The sequence below is a fragment of the Anser anser genome, assembly GCF_964211835.1.
Source record: "Anser anser genome assembly, chromosome: 2".
Classification (NCBI taxonomy): Eukaryota; Metazoa; Chordata; class Aves; order Anseriformes; family Anatidae; genus Anser; species Anser anser.
In genome coordinates this window covers 19,391,150-19,408,362 of record NC_139721.1, presented here as the reverse complement: position 1 = coordinate 19,408,362, position 17,213 = coordinate 19,391,150, and the positions used below count along the sequence as shown (strand labels likewise).

Here is a 17,213-nt window from a genome sequence, read left to right as displayed (position 1 = left end):
GTTTTAAGAAAGTATTTCCTCAGATTCTCAGATAGCTTAGTCTGAATGAATGCAATGAACAAGTTCATTTATTAAAAAGTACCCATGAAAATGGGGAAAAACTCACTACAAAGAGACATTAAAACTGAATCTCTCTAGTGTTAAAAGGCATACAAAAGGAGCAAGAAGTATTTGTAGTGAAGAAAACAATGGAAATCTGTCAATGCCATGCAACATGATTGAAAAGATGATAAAAGAATATGTCAAAAGGCAAGAGAAATAGGCATACAGTTCTATTTGTATCTTTGCTAAAGGAATTCAAGAAACATTTTCTTTTATAGACTGTTGGATAGTTGTATGATATGAACTTAAGATGAGAAATACAGTCCCTTGATTTTAATCAAAGAATTTGAATGAAAAAGACTGAAATACATATTTGAAAGGTTAGAAATACTGATTTCTGCACAAACTCTAATATGACTCCCTCCTTAGGCCTTGACTAAATTTATTAATATCTCTTAGAGGGAGAGATAGTGGCTGGTAAAATGTTGTCATCCTGTCACAGAAAGGCATCTCAAAGGAAATCAAATCACAGAGTCTGCAATTTTAAAAAATGTTTTATTATAAAGGATAGGAAACCAAATCCACATTTTTTTATCTTTCAAACACAGATAAATAAACAGTAAATATGCTTTTGATTTTAAATGTTCTTTGCCTTTTGCAATAAGATCTGCAGAATGGCATTCCTAACTTGGAGACTTGCAAAAAATATAACTTTTGAGAACACAGTAGAAGACAGACCACAGTTTTTGCACAAAAATGAAGAGCATTTCAAAAAAGTTCTGGAAAAGGAGACAAAACAGCTCTGTGAAGAAATTGCTGAGCAAGGAGTAGTTTGGTAACTTACTCAGCAGAAAACAACAAATTAACCCTTATGCAAGATTATTTCAAATATATATATAAATATGTACAAATACACACAAAAAACCAAGATCTTCCCACTTAAAACTAAACAAACATCAAATTGTAACAAAAACAGAGAGCCCTGTGGTCTTTGTGATTTTTAAGAAGGGATGCTTAAAAAATCCAAACTTTTTTTTTTTTTAAATCTATTTCTTAAAAATGAAAAAAAAAGGAAAAAAAAAAAAGGGAAAATAAATCAGTTACTCTCTTACTCTGTTAAAATCTTCTTTTAAAAAGATTCAGATCTTCATCATGCCTTATTTCAGGAACAGTTTAATGAATAAAATAAACCAACAAGCAGACAAACAACAAACTTACTACATTCAGATTATACATGTGATCTTTGTCCCAGTTTAATCAATGACAATGTTACTTTTGATTTCAGTGGGAGCAGGGCGAGGCTTTTCCTTTTATGTATAGCAGAAGTAGAATGAGGGCTAGATACTTTCCTAAATGCACTTTATTAATACGATTAAACCATGAGGGACTGTAATTGAAAAAGAGTTCTGTCTATAACTTCACTTCATGGGCCACCCAACTACTTTGTTGCTTGTTTTGATAGGAACTTTATCCTTACCAACAGCCGCATTGTGCATCTTGCCACACATTTCTGCAACATTTGAATATATCAGAATTATTTGTTATGACAGTGGAAACCTGTAAGCAGTCTTCTAAAGTTCTTTTAATATTTATACCATTTTGTGGCTTAGCACCCTTTGAGTAGGGTCAGGGCTGCATGTACAAATTAAACAACCATTACAGGAAATATAAACATACTATTTACAGTTCACAATTCTTTATTTTCTATACAGTTCTGCTGAGTATTTTTTATAGTTGTAGCCTAAGCACTGTGTACAACTGGCATGCTTCTGATATTCACAAAAATGTAATAATACAGTGAAGAAACAAAAATTTAATAAAAAGTAAAATAATGAATGATAAATTGCGTACATGCAATGATACTGTAAAATGAATTCATTGATTTAAGCTATGCTATACCCTAAGAGTTTGCCTTTCTGTGTTCTTTTTGATGAAAATATTCCATGCAAAATCCCATATTTTCTTTAGGATAATATTTAACATTCTTTAAACCTTCTATCAATTTTTCTATGTGACATTCAGACTGCCTTTAATGAAAGAAAGGAAAAAGCTCAAAACACATCTAAGTTTGTTATCACACTATAAATCCTAGCTCAGGGATTATGCCAATTACCTCATTTACCTCTACAGAGCAACTGAAGAATTTATGTTTCGTGCCCTTATCATTCTTCATAATTTGACTCAGTTTATTTATGAGAAATATGTCCTTCGAATATTTAATAAAAAATAATTATTAGCACAAATTCTCTGGGATTAACATAAATCCATCCGCCCATTCAAATTCAGTTCATTTAAGAAAAACAGTATTTGGAGTGGTCATCTTCAGTGCTTTAAAATGAGTTTTAAAAAAGGTGTCTTTATAATCCTTTCTTCATGTGTATAATGATGGCATTTCACTGCTGAAAAACTTTTCCTCAACGGACCATGGATGATATGTTTCATATATTTGAATTCTGATGCTGTTGTTGAATAATCTGGTATATTTTCCATTTTTTTAATAAAAATAATAAAAAATAATAAAAAAAGTCCACTGACAAACACCAGATTTGGTCAGAATAACTGGATCCAGTTGTTCCTCTCTGGAAAATCATTGCAGCCAACTTCTTCGAAACCAAGTCTCCCCATGTCATCAAGACATGGGGTGACTGGTGGGGAGTTTTTGCAGGCTATGAAGTGATAATGAAGTGACTTTGCATCATCCCTACATGTTGCTTCCAAGAAGCCCTTCACCTTTTACCTTCAGACTGTGATAGCAGTGCTGTCAAGAGCAGTGGCATTCTAATTTTTTTCTTGGATCCACCACTGAATGCCTTTAAAAGTCCAAGGGTCGAATCATCATGGTGGTGGAGCGCAAAGAATAGCTGGGGCCTTTGAAGTAGTGCCACTTGATGCCATTGAGCTTTCCATGGTTTTGCCCAGCCGTATAGAACATCCCATTGAGATTGGAGGGGCCACAGGCATCAAACCACCAGCCTGAAACCATTAAGGACAAACAATTAAAGTGCAAGTGCACTGAACATTTTCATTTTGTTTTATAAGTTTAGCTGATTAACCACTTCTGGCATTCAGAAGCTCATAAACACTTCTGGAATAGTGATGATGAATATTGCTTTCCTATTTCTATATATATATATATTATTCTGTATTCAGCTGTGCTGGAGAATACACCAATTATTTACAGATCTGGAAAAGTATTTGAGTTTTAACTCCTTCAGTTTTTATACACTGCATGTGAAGCAAGAACAAGCACAATAAAGGCAAATAAACTGCTTTGCGTGTTTAGACAGTATTATAGATCACCCAGTTCATGTAAACATATCATAATAAGACTATAACTCATAAGTAATTTGCATAATTTCCACTTGTTTGATTATTTAGAACATAAGAATGATTTGATTTAATTTCATTTACCAGTATTTTTCTGTTGCTTTAACTGTGATTTTTCTGCTGATCAGACAGTTTGCTTTTAGGTTAGATGTTCTTAGTAAGCATAAGCTACGAGTACATTTGTGCTATGCTCTTATAGTAATTACAATATTACAGTAACACATAATCAGTATTCAGAGTGGTGTACAAGGAGATAGACTTTGTCTTTAAAACATAGATAAGACATTGTTAAGACTAAGATAAATTTTAAAACCAGACTCTGCAAATGAATGGAGGGACTAAATGGTGAAGACAAAGACAACACTATAGGACACTGATCTTCAGTCAGAATACCTATGTGCATGGATAGATGGTTTAGATGGTTACCTGAGTGTGTATGTATTTAGGTGACAGTATGGCCAACTTCAATCAAGGTAAATTCACTGCATGTACACTTTGGGTCAGAAAAGCCACATTCAATCCCAAATCTTCCTACCATTTTTAATGTGAAAACCTATATTCAATCTTGAGCTTCCTAAACCATACCTTGAAATGTGCCAAACAGAAACACTATCATTGACTAAGAAAAAATATTACAAATATTATTGATTGGTATTTTAGGTAAGCTTATAAAGTGCTGTCTTTTCCAGACCCCCTACCCTGCCTGCTTTTTTTCCCAGTCAGAGGTGTTTCCTACTCATTGACCCTTGATCTCCAGGTCCAGCCTTGTATATTTTATTCTACTGGAAAGACAGGGCTAGAAATGTCTTCCCCAGATGCTTGTGCTTCTAGACTGTCGTTCCTTCAGCTGCATTGTGAGACTCTTCTGAAAAGCGAAATGATGCGGATTTAGGGAAAACAAACCAAAACAAAACAAAAACAAAAACAAAAACAAAAACAAAACAAAAACAAAACAAAACAAAACTTTTCTTTTTGAGGACAAACCACCAATCTGGTTTACAGAATGGTTCCATGAACTGTTGTGTTAGCATAACTGAAGATGCAGTAAACTGAGAAGTTGGGATAAAAAAGAAATGCAACATCTCGGGAACTTTTCAACCGGAGATTTCTGTCAAAGTAAATGCATGTAGAGCCATACCTCCACCTTAATGAGTGCTCTATTAGCATAGCACTGAAAATAATCCAGAAATATTTATCAAATACTTGTGAATATTACTAACGATGACAGAGGTTTTGCTACCATTTGTTATGACTGTATGCAGAGAATTCAAACTTGCTATAAGCACAGCTTTGGTGCACAGCTGTGGCTGCAAACCGTATGCAAAAACCGTATTGGCTTTAGACTTCTGTAGTAGATGTATTTATGTCTTTAACTCATGGAGAAAATGGAACCAGTGGTGAAAACAGTGTGATTCTTCAGATCTATTTTAACTACTTGCTTTAAGATGAGATTAATCAGTAACCCTTCTTGATTACATCCCCAAGATCTCAAATAATAATAATAAAAAAATAAACTAGTTAACTGTGATGAAGACGCTTACAGGTAGTGAGCAACTTCCACTCAAACTACCTGTGTGCATTAGAATGGAAGAGCCCTGGGCTCTGCTTGCAGCACCTTTGTAGTATGATTTTAATCTCAGGCCTCCAAGAGTTAGAGAGGTTATCAAACATAACAAAACAACAACAACAACAAAATAACATCAAAAATAAGGCATTTTTTCTTTTAGTTTCTGTTTCTTTTGTTTGTTTGTTTTGTTTTATTTTTGTTTTCAGTATGAAAAGCTGAAACATTTTCATGTTAAGGTGAATTTTAGATTGTAATGGGAGTTTGAGTTTTAGGGAAAACTCCAAACAAATTGAAACTTGGCAACATTGAGATTACAGAACACAAGCTGACAAAGATAAACTAGGTGACATGCTGACTCCATTGAAGTTAGTGGGAGTTTTGATGTATATCTTGATGGGAAAAGAATTTTTCTCTTCCAGACCTTACAGGGTATCTATTTAATATAATAGAAAGATGCTTAGTTCAGATTGAGGAAGGCAGAATGAATCCCCAGACTGCAAAGAGCTAATATTCCCAATGCCAAGAATATATTAACCTTGCTGGTGAGAAGCTCTATTTGTCAGAAAGATTTCTGCAGTTCTTTCTTCACAGTAAGACCTATAGTCTTTGTGAATCTTCAGCATAGGTCTTATGTATCCTTCCATGTAATACTGTTTTACCGAACATTTGCCTTTATGTCTTATGGCAAATAAGGTCATAAAGATTACATGGTGGCTGTTACTTTTAGTGGTTAAATGTTACTTTCATTTAAAAAGTCATTTCAGACTGCGTATCATAGCGTTGTAATCTGTCCAGGACCAGGCACTACCAGTAAAGGCAAACAATGCCTGCCTAACAAGTGGCTACTAAAATCTGCAGGTGTCACTGTGGACTGAAATGCATAATTTTAATTTTCAGTGCAGTTCCCCCTCTAACTTTTGAAAATGGAATTAACGTGTGAGAAGCTCCTTTTAGACAATGTGCATTGGCCTAGTGAATCCTCCAGTTTCCTCATATCCAGCCTTTTATCTGTCTATAATGAAGACATTGTATTTTAAGCTATACCCTACTACTATTGATATGATATTGACAGTGATTAGCCTATAGATCCAGTGCTTTTACTCTGTCCTTTGTATTTAAATTCATGTAATTTTTATTTCTAGTCTTGTAAAGTAATTTCTTAGATTTTGGATAATACTTTTCAAAGTACTAAATAAATGGCTTTTTTCAGAAGTAACACTTCATAATGAAATCTTGAGGGAAGAATCTATGCCAGATATATTCTGGCAAACTTCTATTTTGATACTATTGACCTCCCTTTGATTACACTGATATACCTAAGGGGGTAATAAGCAAAGAAAGAGAAAGCTGTACAGCTGATGTTTTACTGTAACCAGAGTACAATCTTGTAGAAACTTAAGACAAAGTTAAACAGAGAAAATCTAATCCTCATTTTTCAAAGCTGGAACACAGATGCAGCTGGGTTCTGTTTATGGTGCTGGGATGAAGACATGGCAAGCTGTGCTAGTTACCATTTCATTCACCTTAAAGGGACAGCAACAGATGCATAAATGGACTTTTTAGGTAAAAGGTTTCCAGTGGTGCCCTACAAAATCTATGTTAAACAATGGATTGAGTTGAAGATGCACAAGATTTAAAAATTGTTCTGTGAGGACCTAAAAATCAAATCTCACATCTAGACTTTTAAATAATTACTTATTTTTTTTTTCCAAAATATTTTTAATGACCATCTTTTCTTTTGGCCTACTATACTGTTCTTGTTAATGAGACTGTACAATTTTTAAAAAAGATATTTCCTAATACTACTTTATGATGTTGGGTTTACTTTCTCCTATCTTTCAACTTGTTTACATTTTTTTTCTCTTACTTTACATGTGTGTGTGTGTGTGTGTGTGTGTGTGTATGTCTCTCTCTCTATATATGGTTATTTCTCTCCTTCCTCCCATGTAGTCCTCTAAAAGCTATTCATTCCCCATATGGCCTCAGATTATCGTAAAATGTCCATGTCTCAACACCAAAGTCAACATCTTTGGATACATGTAAAGGAATTGTTTTTCCACAAACATGACTTTCAGACATTTGTATATTAAGGGAAAGAGGAATAGAACCAGTGCCTTTCTTGGTAGCTATGAGGAAATGAGGGAACATAAAATTGAAGTACCTGAAAGAGATACCTGCAATACTGGACAGTGCAGGAAACACCAAACAAAGCAGTTCCAGGGCTGTAAGACAGTCTGACCCAAGGAACACTCCCAATAGCTAAATATTTTCTGAAGTTCAGGGGATTTCCTCCCCTGAAAAATCTTGTTTATTTTTCACTATAAGGTAATGGCTTTCCCAAATAAGCATCAGGAACCCTCTGAATAGCAGAAAGATTTTAACCTCAGATATAACTTTTGGCAGTAATTTCTGTGGGATATTTGAGTCATGCATGTGAATCATGAAGGGTGGATATTATGAGAAATATAGAAGAAAGATTTTAAAGTGACTAATGAAGAGATAAAGAAGAGGCTTTCATGAAATGATTAAGAGAGTTTTTACTCAGAAACACAGGTAGTTTCTTCAAGTTGTCACCATCTGGCCTTCAGTTACTTATTTGAACTGAGGAGAGCCTTACAGTCTTTTGAGGTTAGCCTACTTCTAATAATTTGTTTGTATAGTACAGGCAATGCTATCATCTCTGTTTGCAATAAAAATCCTTAGGTCATAAAATATATTGCCCAAACAGAAAGTAATTTAGATAATGCATTGCTTGTTTGAAAGTTCAGCTATACAAATAAACATGAATCACCCTTGTAGACAGTTGCTCTTCTGGAACAGTTAAAACACACTGACACTTTGTGGAATCCTATGCTTTGCTCTTTAATTATAATTACTGTTGCTATTACCACTGAGAAGTTATTAAAATTCATGTCAGCTCTTTCCATTAAATAAATGTATTTTGAATAGTTCATTTTAAACAAGCTATCACCACATCAGCCTCACAGGCCTGCTCTTACTGTATCTTTGGTTGAATACGAAAGTACATTGAGATAATTTCCACAAATTCTTGCAAAAAAAACCTACCTAATAAAGGTGCATTGCTCAAATGAGTGATGTTATTACTAGAAAAATATAATGGAAATCTTTTGGAAAGGTTTTCTGAAGTTACAAATATAATCTTCACATGGCAGAATCTTCATTGTCAAAAGCACCAGCGTAAAAAGGGTTTTAGTATACCAATGCTAACAGCTTTTGGTTTTGGCTTGTTGTATAAATTGTAATTAAACATGTATGTATGTAAAATTATTTTTTAGTAACCTAGTGCTCATCAATCAAAAATGCACTGTAAATCTAGCTTGAATTGCAAGTTTACTAATGATCACTTAGTTTTGATGACAGGCTATTAGTTGTCTTCTACATGTTAAAGGAATAGGTGCACAGTTGATGACAGACCCTTTCTTTACACATCGGTCTCTCCTCTCCCTCATGATTACAATGAATGTTTCCAAATACAGTAAGATCCAAACACAGTCTGCTCAATCAGATCCAAAGTTTGAATTGTACATTTGTATGCCTTTATGGGACAAATGCATTCTAAGAAAAGCCAAAATCTATCTCTAGCCCTTTGGGTTAGTTCATAAAATTTAGTGCATTTGGCAATAAAGCTAATAAGAAAAATTTCTAATGCAAAAATATTTGAACAGTGTTCACTGATTGAAAGACAATTGATTTTATGAAAGTTTTCAATGTTTCTGAACTTCTAATTCCCTTAGAGGAATTAGATGGTAATGCTTACTCTATGTCTGACAATTTCTTGGCTAGAAAACTGGGTCCTGTTTTGTATGACACCTCAAGCTCTATGTGGAGCAACTTGACAGGGACCAAAAGAGTTAATGTAAGAGGAAAGATTTAGGTTTGTTTAATCCAGAATACAAGACAGAAAAGAAATGCTAACAAACTCAAATCCATAAGAAGTCTGCTTGAAAAAAAAAAAAAAAAAAAAACATTTATTCCAAAGAATGAAAAGCAACAGTCTATTCTCTCCATAATGTAGGACAGGACAAGACAGAACAAACTTAAGTTGTCACAGATTTAGTTTAAACATCAAGAAAAGCTTTTTTATACTAAGGGTAGCCAAACTCAGTAGTAACATACTGTATTGCAAGAATGAATCTCTATCATTAGAAATAACAGAATAGAATAGAATAGAATAGAATAGAATAGAATAGAATAGAATAGAATAGAATAGAATAGAATAGAATAGAATAGTTAATAATAGAATAGAAAAGTTAATAATAGAATAGTTAATAATAGAATTAGAATAGAATAGCTAGAGAAGATTCTATCTTGGAGAGGGACTAAAAGAACTTTGGAGGTTTTTTCCGGGCCTGTTTTCTATTGTTTGGTAGAGTATAGGATTGGTTAGCCTAAGATTTAGCAGCACTTGATACTCTGAAGATTAAATTAGATGTTAAAATCAGGATATAGGATGTTAAGTCACTAGCTTTTCACATCACATAGAAAATACAGTCCTTTTATAATTCTAATAAATCACAAGCTAAAAATAACATGAAATTTACAGACTGGTGAGCATGTTCTGATCTTCTAAATATATAGACTAATATTTAAGTCAGTCACTGCTTGGTCATCTCCTTTATTACTATTGTCCATACTTAACCTTTATAAACAGCATAATACAGTGATGATTTTCTTAAAAGTGCTCAGTAGTATTTCATTATCTAATGAAATACATCTAACATTTTTAGCATAAATCAATCCAATTCCAATCACTTATTATTTACATGGTGGCTATATTTTTCTATCTACAAACTGTTAGGTAATATAAATTATACTCTGTGAAATTTGTTTTATATGTAGCATCGTCATGAAAACAACAATATACAAAACCTAAAAACTGGTGCTTTTCTATGTAAGTGGGCATGATTTCTGGGGTTCAGGTCAAACACTTTCAAGTGTACTGAGGTACTACTTTCAAAGTTTTTGTTTCAAACAAAATGTAACAGAAAAGGTGGCTTTTTCTGATTAGATTATATATGGATAGACTACTACATTTAGCCAAGAACTTCCCTGCAAGACAGGAGAAGAATCCTCTACATTGCTCTTGATGGACGTTCATAAAATTTGCCACTTGGAGAAAAAAATGCAGTGAAACAACAAGCAATAAATGCACCACTGTTTGGGATTTTCATTGAACATCGTCTTACGAAACAGAGGAGAAATCCACTGAGGATTGCTAAATACATGGGAAATGTGTCTGACTCAGGAAGCCTCTGATATGCAAAATGTTGAGAGTGGGAAAATACTCAGGGGAAGTATCATCTATTTGTGTTGTTCTTAGGTCCATCCTGAGGCATCTGCTGTTGACTGCTGTCGGAGACAGGAGACTGCAGACAGATGGACCTCTGCTCCCAGACAATTAAAAAAAAAAATAAAATCTTATTTCAGTGATTCTATGCTGTTTCAATCTTAGCTAGGCATCAAGAAAGTCTCCCCAGCACTTTGGCAAGCTATTTCAGGCATCACGAGTTTAGCAATGTTCTCACATACCATCTGAAGCAAGGTAAATGCCTGTGTAAATGTCTCTCAAAGGCAAAACACAGCAAATTGCATTAAGACTTCTACTACAGGCCAAGTTACTATAAGTCATTTTGTAATGCCTGTAGATGATTGCACAAACAATTTCTGGGGCTCAGCTGACAGGTGGTATCCTGGCAGGACGCTCTAACATGGCCTGCTGCCCACAGATCTTATCCAGAGATGTTAAGTGCTCTTCTATTGGAAATCTGTCTGAAGTGCCTTGGATATCTGCTCAGTGCTTCATTCTGATGAGAGTTTGTTACATTTTAAGTGCTGTATCTTGCAAAAAGTTGTATGTGTGCTCACTGGGGTACTCTTCTATTCATAACATTTGATATTACATGGAAATAAAAGCTTTTTTCAGTTTACAGGCTTGAGATGTTACACCAGTCCCTGATGGTTATTTTCACAAAAGAAAAAGTGATACTATTTGACAAATTTTAAGTTTAAATGAAGAAATTATGTGGATAAATATGCCTTGTCTCCACTTAAAGTAAACCAAGGTTGCTGAGTTGAAATTTTCCAAGTTTTCCACAAAAAGCAACTAAAATATTTAACTACCACAAAAAGGTCACAGGATCTAAAAATCCAGCTCAGGCGTATACATTTGGAAACTATTCCCTAAAATCAACATTAAGATAGAGTCAACTAGCAGAATATGATTCTCAAAAGGACAAGATCTCACACACAAAATTCTGTTGATGCTACTGCTGATGCTACTCTTCCACTATTTTTTTATTCTGAGGGAGAGGAAGGATAGAAGGGAGGAGAGAGAGAGTATTTTTGATACAGAACAAATAAAACTGACAACTAGTAAGATCACAGAGAGAAATGTGTGTTTTCCTTACATTTTTATTTTCAGCCTTGACTATAACCATATCACAGTCTTGAGCTTCAGCTTATCTCAGCCTTTTTTCCTGACATAAATATATTTAGTTCACCTCATAGAGATAACGGGATCACCCAAACTGTCAAGATAGCAAGGAACCTGCCTTTAGATTTCATATCATTCATCATTAAAGTGCTGTCTGTGATGCTGCCAAAACTAACAGAGAGTCTGATATCTTCTGGGGAAAAAAAAAAAAAAAGAGAGCTTCCCCAACAACCTCTTTTGGATTGCTACTTTTTTTAATCAGTCTTTTTCTGTGGCACAAAACTGACATCTATTCGCTAAACAAATGTTTTCGTATTTAATTCAATTTCTGCTACTTCTCAAGGAATGAGAAGTTCTATTTCATGAAGCAATGCATAAGGTGTTTTTGAGGAGAAATCTAGCAGGGAGATCATTTTATTTATTTATTTATTTATTTATTTTAATGGCAATTTGCATGATTGAGGTATTTCTCAAAGAACTACAGCTTACTTAGCGCTACACAGCAGCTTCAGTCACCTTTCTCCAAAGCCTAGCTGCATCTCCTTTTACACATCAATGATGTGTTCTGTTTGTGATTTCCTCACCCTTTGGTAATTAACCCCCTCCCCCTTATTTCTTTCATTTGCTACCAGTACATTCCAATATGTGGTTTTCCTGTTGATTTACAGGACTACTGCAGCAAAATATATGTGAAACTTGTGAAATGGTTGTTCAACAGCAGGCTGACCTTAGCAGGGCATTGACCTGCCACAGAAGTCAGGGTAAGAAAATAAACAAAACCGTCAGCTCCCAGAATTAGATGTCTGGGAGTGGAGGTGTTTCCAGGCAGCTCAGATACATGAATGAGTCTGCACTTCACCACAGACACAACTCACATTTAGAAGATTTTCACTGGCCTGTGACCTGCCCTGGAAGTGAAATACATTAATTTAGCATGATCTTTAAGGGGAAAGATCACCAGTTGTTAATTAAAATAAACTCTTGACTTCTTTCCCATTATTTGCCCCAGAACCGGTCAGCTACCTTTGTTATACAAATGGGAAGGCAGCATCTGATCACCTGTCTTCTAGAAAGTTTCCCATGGAAACTTCCATTAAATGGAAGTTTTCCATTTAATAAGATTTTAGTAGAGGAAGTTAGGAAAGTTTGAGAAGCAGGCTCCTTAAGGATTCTCTCAGCTGGGCAACTTCCAATTAGCAAAAAGAATGAGGAGGTAGGCTGTGTGTTTGATGCAAATTTCCACTGACAGAAACACATCTTCTGTCAGCAGATAATAGCCTTAAGAGGCTCATATATGCCTGAACATGGCCTGAGCTGGATCCAGTCACAGTGCCAGTAACCACAAATAATATCAGTTTAAAAGTCTGATCCAAAACACTGAATAACTTTTATGCTATAGGTGTTTTTTTTTGTTGGTTTTTTTTTTTTTTCCAGGAATGTTAGAAATCACTGAGGGAGATTCTCAGAAGATCAGATGTGAAGATAAGGGCCTTTCTTGGTCATACATTCTAAGAACCAAAGAATCCCAATACAAGCTTTCTGCTCTAGTGTGACATGCTAGAGATAAAACTGAGCTTGCCTCTTCATGGACTCAGAATAAGCAACATTTGCAAGAGAAAATTCTCACTCTTGTGCAGACCTTTAGGTATCTGTCTGGGGAGATAATGGATATTCCTCTTCTACAATGGAGGGAAATGATATTAATCACATTCACTACACTTGCTTGCAGTTAGTTTGATTTTGTACTTAAACCTGTCCTAGCGTAACTTCTCTGTGCTGTTTTAAAAGTTCCAGAACAGCTAGGTGCCACAATTTAAACAGGGGGCTGTAGGTTTTTCACAGGTGAGTGAACTAGCCATTACATTAACTAATTAAATAGCTTGTATAAGACAAACAGAAAGCTTAATCATTGTAATTATTTCAATAATAGCATCACCCCCTAAGTGAACTTAGAGAACTTATAAACTTTACCTTCTAATAATCTATTTCCATGTCCTTTCTCTCTTCTTTTTCTGGGTAAGTCCTTTCCCAGTTCTTATAAGGATCTTCCCCCTTTCTTCATCTCTTAGTTTATTCTCTCTTACTTCGCCTTTCTTGCCTCAACAATAACACTAACCTTTCCCTCTTGACATTGCTGCAACAGCTTCAGTGCAGAAGTATACTGTCTGTATCTCTGAATAAACCCTTCCCTGCTGATAGGAACCTGGGGGTATTGGCACTACCACAACATACATACAGAAAAGAGTAGGAGTAATAATAATAAAAGGAATTTTCACACAATACTTACACATCCATGAATTCAACTTCATCCATGATTGCTTAAGGAAAACAGAGCAGATTCCTAACAATGTACCACATGTTTTTGGAGTTGTACTCACCTCCAGTTAACATGAGAGCACATTTACACATGCAGTTGTCATTGTCAGCATCTTTTGTACTGAATTCAGCACCATGTAGTATCAGGCTACTCTGTTTTCCAGCTGTTCCACTGTGACCTTTTAAATAAAGCCTGAAACAGCAAGAAAAAACAATCAGTGTCACCGAAAGGAACAATAAAAGATCGAGATCTCTTTCCACATGAGGTTTGCCTTGTATTAAGTACATTCAGAAACTTCAGAAATGTCTTGTGTTTTGGCTCAATTTCTTTGTTGTTTCAGGTGTAAAATGAGGAAATTTAGGGTTTTTCAATGTGTCTGTAGTAGAACATAGTCCCTGAGCCAGAGCAGAACTGAGGAATCCACATTGGAAAATGCAAGAAAGTGTAAGGAGTCAGAGACACAAAAGAGAATGAGGAGAGGTGCCCAGAGATGTGGAACGGATTGACATAATAATTGAGTATTTGAGTAGCTGGTCCCTTTACTGTGTCACAAAACAGCACTCACAGTTAATGGCAGCCACATTATTAATCCCTGGGCTTGAAAGAGGGTTTCAGCAGTTTCAGAATTTTTAATTCAACCAGTTACAGGACAAGCCAGCAACCCAGTTCTGCCAAAGCTGTCTCTGAGTGATGAATGGAGAATAACTTAGAGTCCAAGCCACAGAAGTCTTCATGATTTGCAATGCTAAATATCCCTTTCTGTAAGGAGTCTTGTCAGCTAGCTGAAACCACAACCATGAGTTAGGAACCTAATCCCAGCCCCAGGAAGTAACAAGAGCATTTGTGTTGTTCAGTGCTTTTCAGTCCAAAGCCAAATGTACCAGTTTCAGGGACGTTGAATGGAGCACCTCGGTCTCACCAGAGGAACAACGGGGGACCTGGGCACGTCTGACCTTAGTGCACAGCTGCAGGGACATACACAAGGAAATGCTGAAGAGAGAAGATATGAGGTTGCACACAATGGTTTTCCATGCCTCTGCAAAAGCATGTCTGGGAGTCAGACATCCCCAGGAGACTGACACTTGCAGCAAAAACTAATTTATGCACATAGCTACCTAAATTAGACATCTGACCAATGCATTCCTATTTTTTCATAAAACATTTCTGGAAGAGGAGGGCATTTTTTGTCATAATAGCTACATGTGCAGGAAGGAGGAGACAGGATCTCAGTGTCTACTGGAAAAATAGGAAGCCATAATGCCTACATCCCAGGAACAAGCCCTAGTCATTGGGTCAAGAGAGGAGGGGAATAAGCATCCCACACCTATCTCACTGAAACTTTACAGGCAAGAATACGTCAGCCACAGGGGAAACCAACAACATGATTTGATATCTAGTGGAATAGACCACTCCACTGAAGAGAAACATCTGTTCTACTTCTTCTAGGGTTAACGAAGAGGTGTGAGTATATATTTTAAATATCTAATGTAAAATACAAAAGGATCCATGGGAGAAGAAGTAGGGCTTAAGAGTGTGAAATAGCACAGATGCCTCTTTCTTTCTGGGATTTAGAACTGGGAGTGCTGTCCTAGAAAATGCCTTCCCAACTTCTCCAGCAAACTCAGTGAAAAAGGGCAGCGGTTGTGAGTCACTGATTGTCGTGGCTGCCTCTTAGATTGTTCTTCAACTTAATCCAGTGACTTTGGATGAATAAAAAGAGCAAATATCTTTACCAGAGTGTCATTCTTCCATTTGTTTAGATGGAAGATAAATAATTTGCTGCAAAGTGGTCACATTGTCAACAGCAGAGGTAGGGAGCATCTCTAACCCACTCTCTTACACATGAGTAGCTAAGATAAGGGCAACTTTCTGAGATGGGGAGGAGAGTATGTTCCCTAAACTGATTTATACAAAACCCAGTCCTCCCACAGAACTTTGGGTATGGAGCCCTCCTTCTGAGAGGGAGGAGAAGGGGCATACAGCTGCCATATGGAAGCTTTCCTTAATCAAGTGCATAGATACTAATTTTGTTGTCTTGCCCACATCTGTGGATGCTAGATACAAATAGAGCCAATCTGATTAAACCTGCTATGGAACCTTGTTACAGAAAAGCCTCTCCTCAGTACCTCAGTGAAGTTGCGTAGGAGATAGATGCTAAGTTACTGATCCATTTCAAGATGTGAAAGTGCAGAACTAGTATTTGGGGCTCTAGAAAGTCTAAAATTCACACTTTCAGACTGACTTAAACTTCATCTAATTTTCAATTAAATTCTTCCTATGTATCCGTTCTTGATCTTTAAAAATGGAAACAATAGCAGCTACACATGCTATTCATGAATATGTTAAAATAAAAATGTATCAAGAGAACCATGAGAGCTATCCTTCCAAAGTAGTTACACCACCTACCTTCATTTGATTTTAATGGTGCTTGTCACCTGATCTGACCATGATGATCACATAACTTTGGATTTAATCCTTAAAGTCAATTTTGTATGTAGATAAGTAGATACACGCATACACATATAAAAAATCTTGGATTATATATAAATGCTGTTGATAGCCAAATACTTTTAGACAGCACAGAAATAGATAAGGCAAGCTGTAAGCCACAATAAAAGATCATGAAGACTGTCAGAAGCTTAACAAAGAACAACCAAGGAGCAGAAATCCAGCAAGATCATTGCATTATTCTATTGTCCAATCACAGTGTCAATTACCCCATAATTACCATTGTACTCTACCAAAGGATGCTTGCTTTAGACAAGATTATGCTAAAATCTGGCTCTGTTCATTGTCATTTCTTTGTTCCACACAAAGTAAAGGCTGGAATTAATCACTGGAGTTTTGCCTTGTTTTGCAAACTGTGCCTAATTTTTTGCAGAACAAAATAAACTTCCCTGAGGTTGTGTTGATAGAAAAATTACTTTGTCACATGATATCTACAATCTGATTTTGAACTGCCATACATCCTCACTATATCAGCAACACCAAAGCTCACAGAAGTCTCATAAAGTCAATATAGAAAGCAATAGCTGTTTACTTAAATCAGAAAGACAATGCTAGCCAGACCTTTTTTATTAACAATCAACACTAGAAAACCCACTTAGTCTAGTAAAAAAATATTCTTATACTGTAAGAAAACAATAAACAAATGAGCAATGTGTGATGGTTTCCTCAAAGGGCTAGGGCATTAGGATTATTTACAAGCTCATACTCTTAACTGATATTTTACAAACATTCCACTCAGCGCAGATTTAGATCTTGCCAGTAATGTTAGACTTTCCCTCAACACCACTTGTCTGGTAGGTCTCCAGTGACTTTACAAGGATAGAGCTTAGCTTAGCTCTAAACCTGAAACGAGCAGCTGTAGTAGGCTTACCATACTGCAGAGATGAGACATATTGTAAAACAAGCATTCTCTTGCTAGGGCAGGTCTCCCTGAACAGGCATTGCCAACAGTTAGGAAATAAATAAATAAATAAAAAGATACTGTAAAGTTGGCAGTA

The 17,213-nt window shown here is 35.7% G+C and overlaps 1 protein-coding gene across 4 annotated transcripts in view; it reads right to left on the bottom strand.

Annotated features, from left to right (window-relative positions):
- Positions 1–601: 601 nt before the first annotated feature.
- ANGPT1 (angiopoietin 1) overlaps positions 602–17,213 on the bottom strand; it is a 184,369-nt gene continuing 167,757 nt past the window's right edge. For all 4 annotated transcript variants that reach the window (XM_083826437.1, XM_083826438.1, XM_083826436.1 and 1 more), the window contains 2 exons: positions 13,769–13,899; positions 602–3,015 (listed from right to left, as the gene is read on the bottom strand). In XM_083826437.1, coding sequence (XP_083682563.1) covers positions 2,855–3,015; positions 13,769–13,899 — 292 coding nt within the window. In that variant the 3' untranslated portion in view covers positions 602–2,854. The remainder of the gene's footprint in view (positions 3,016–13,768; positions 13,900–17,213) is intronic.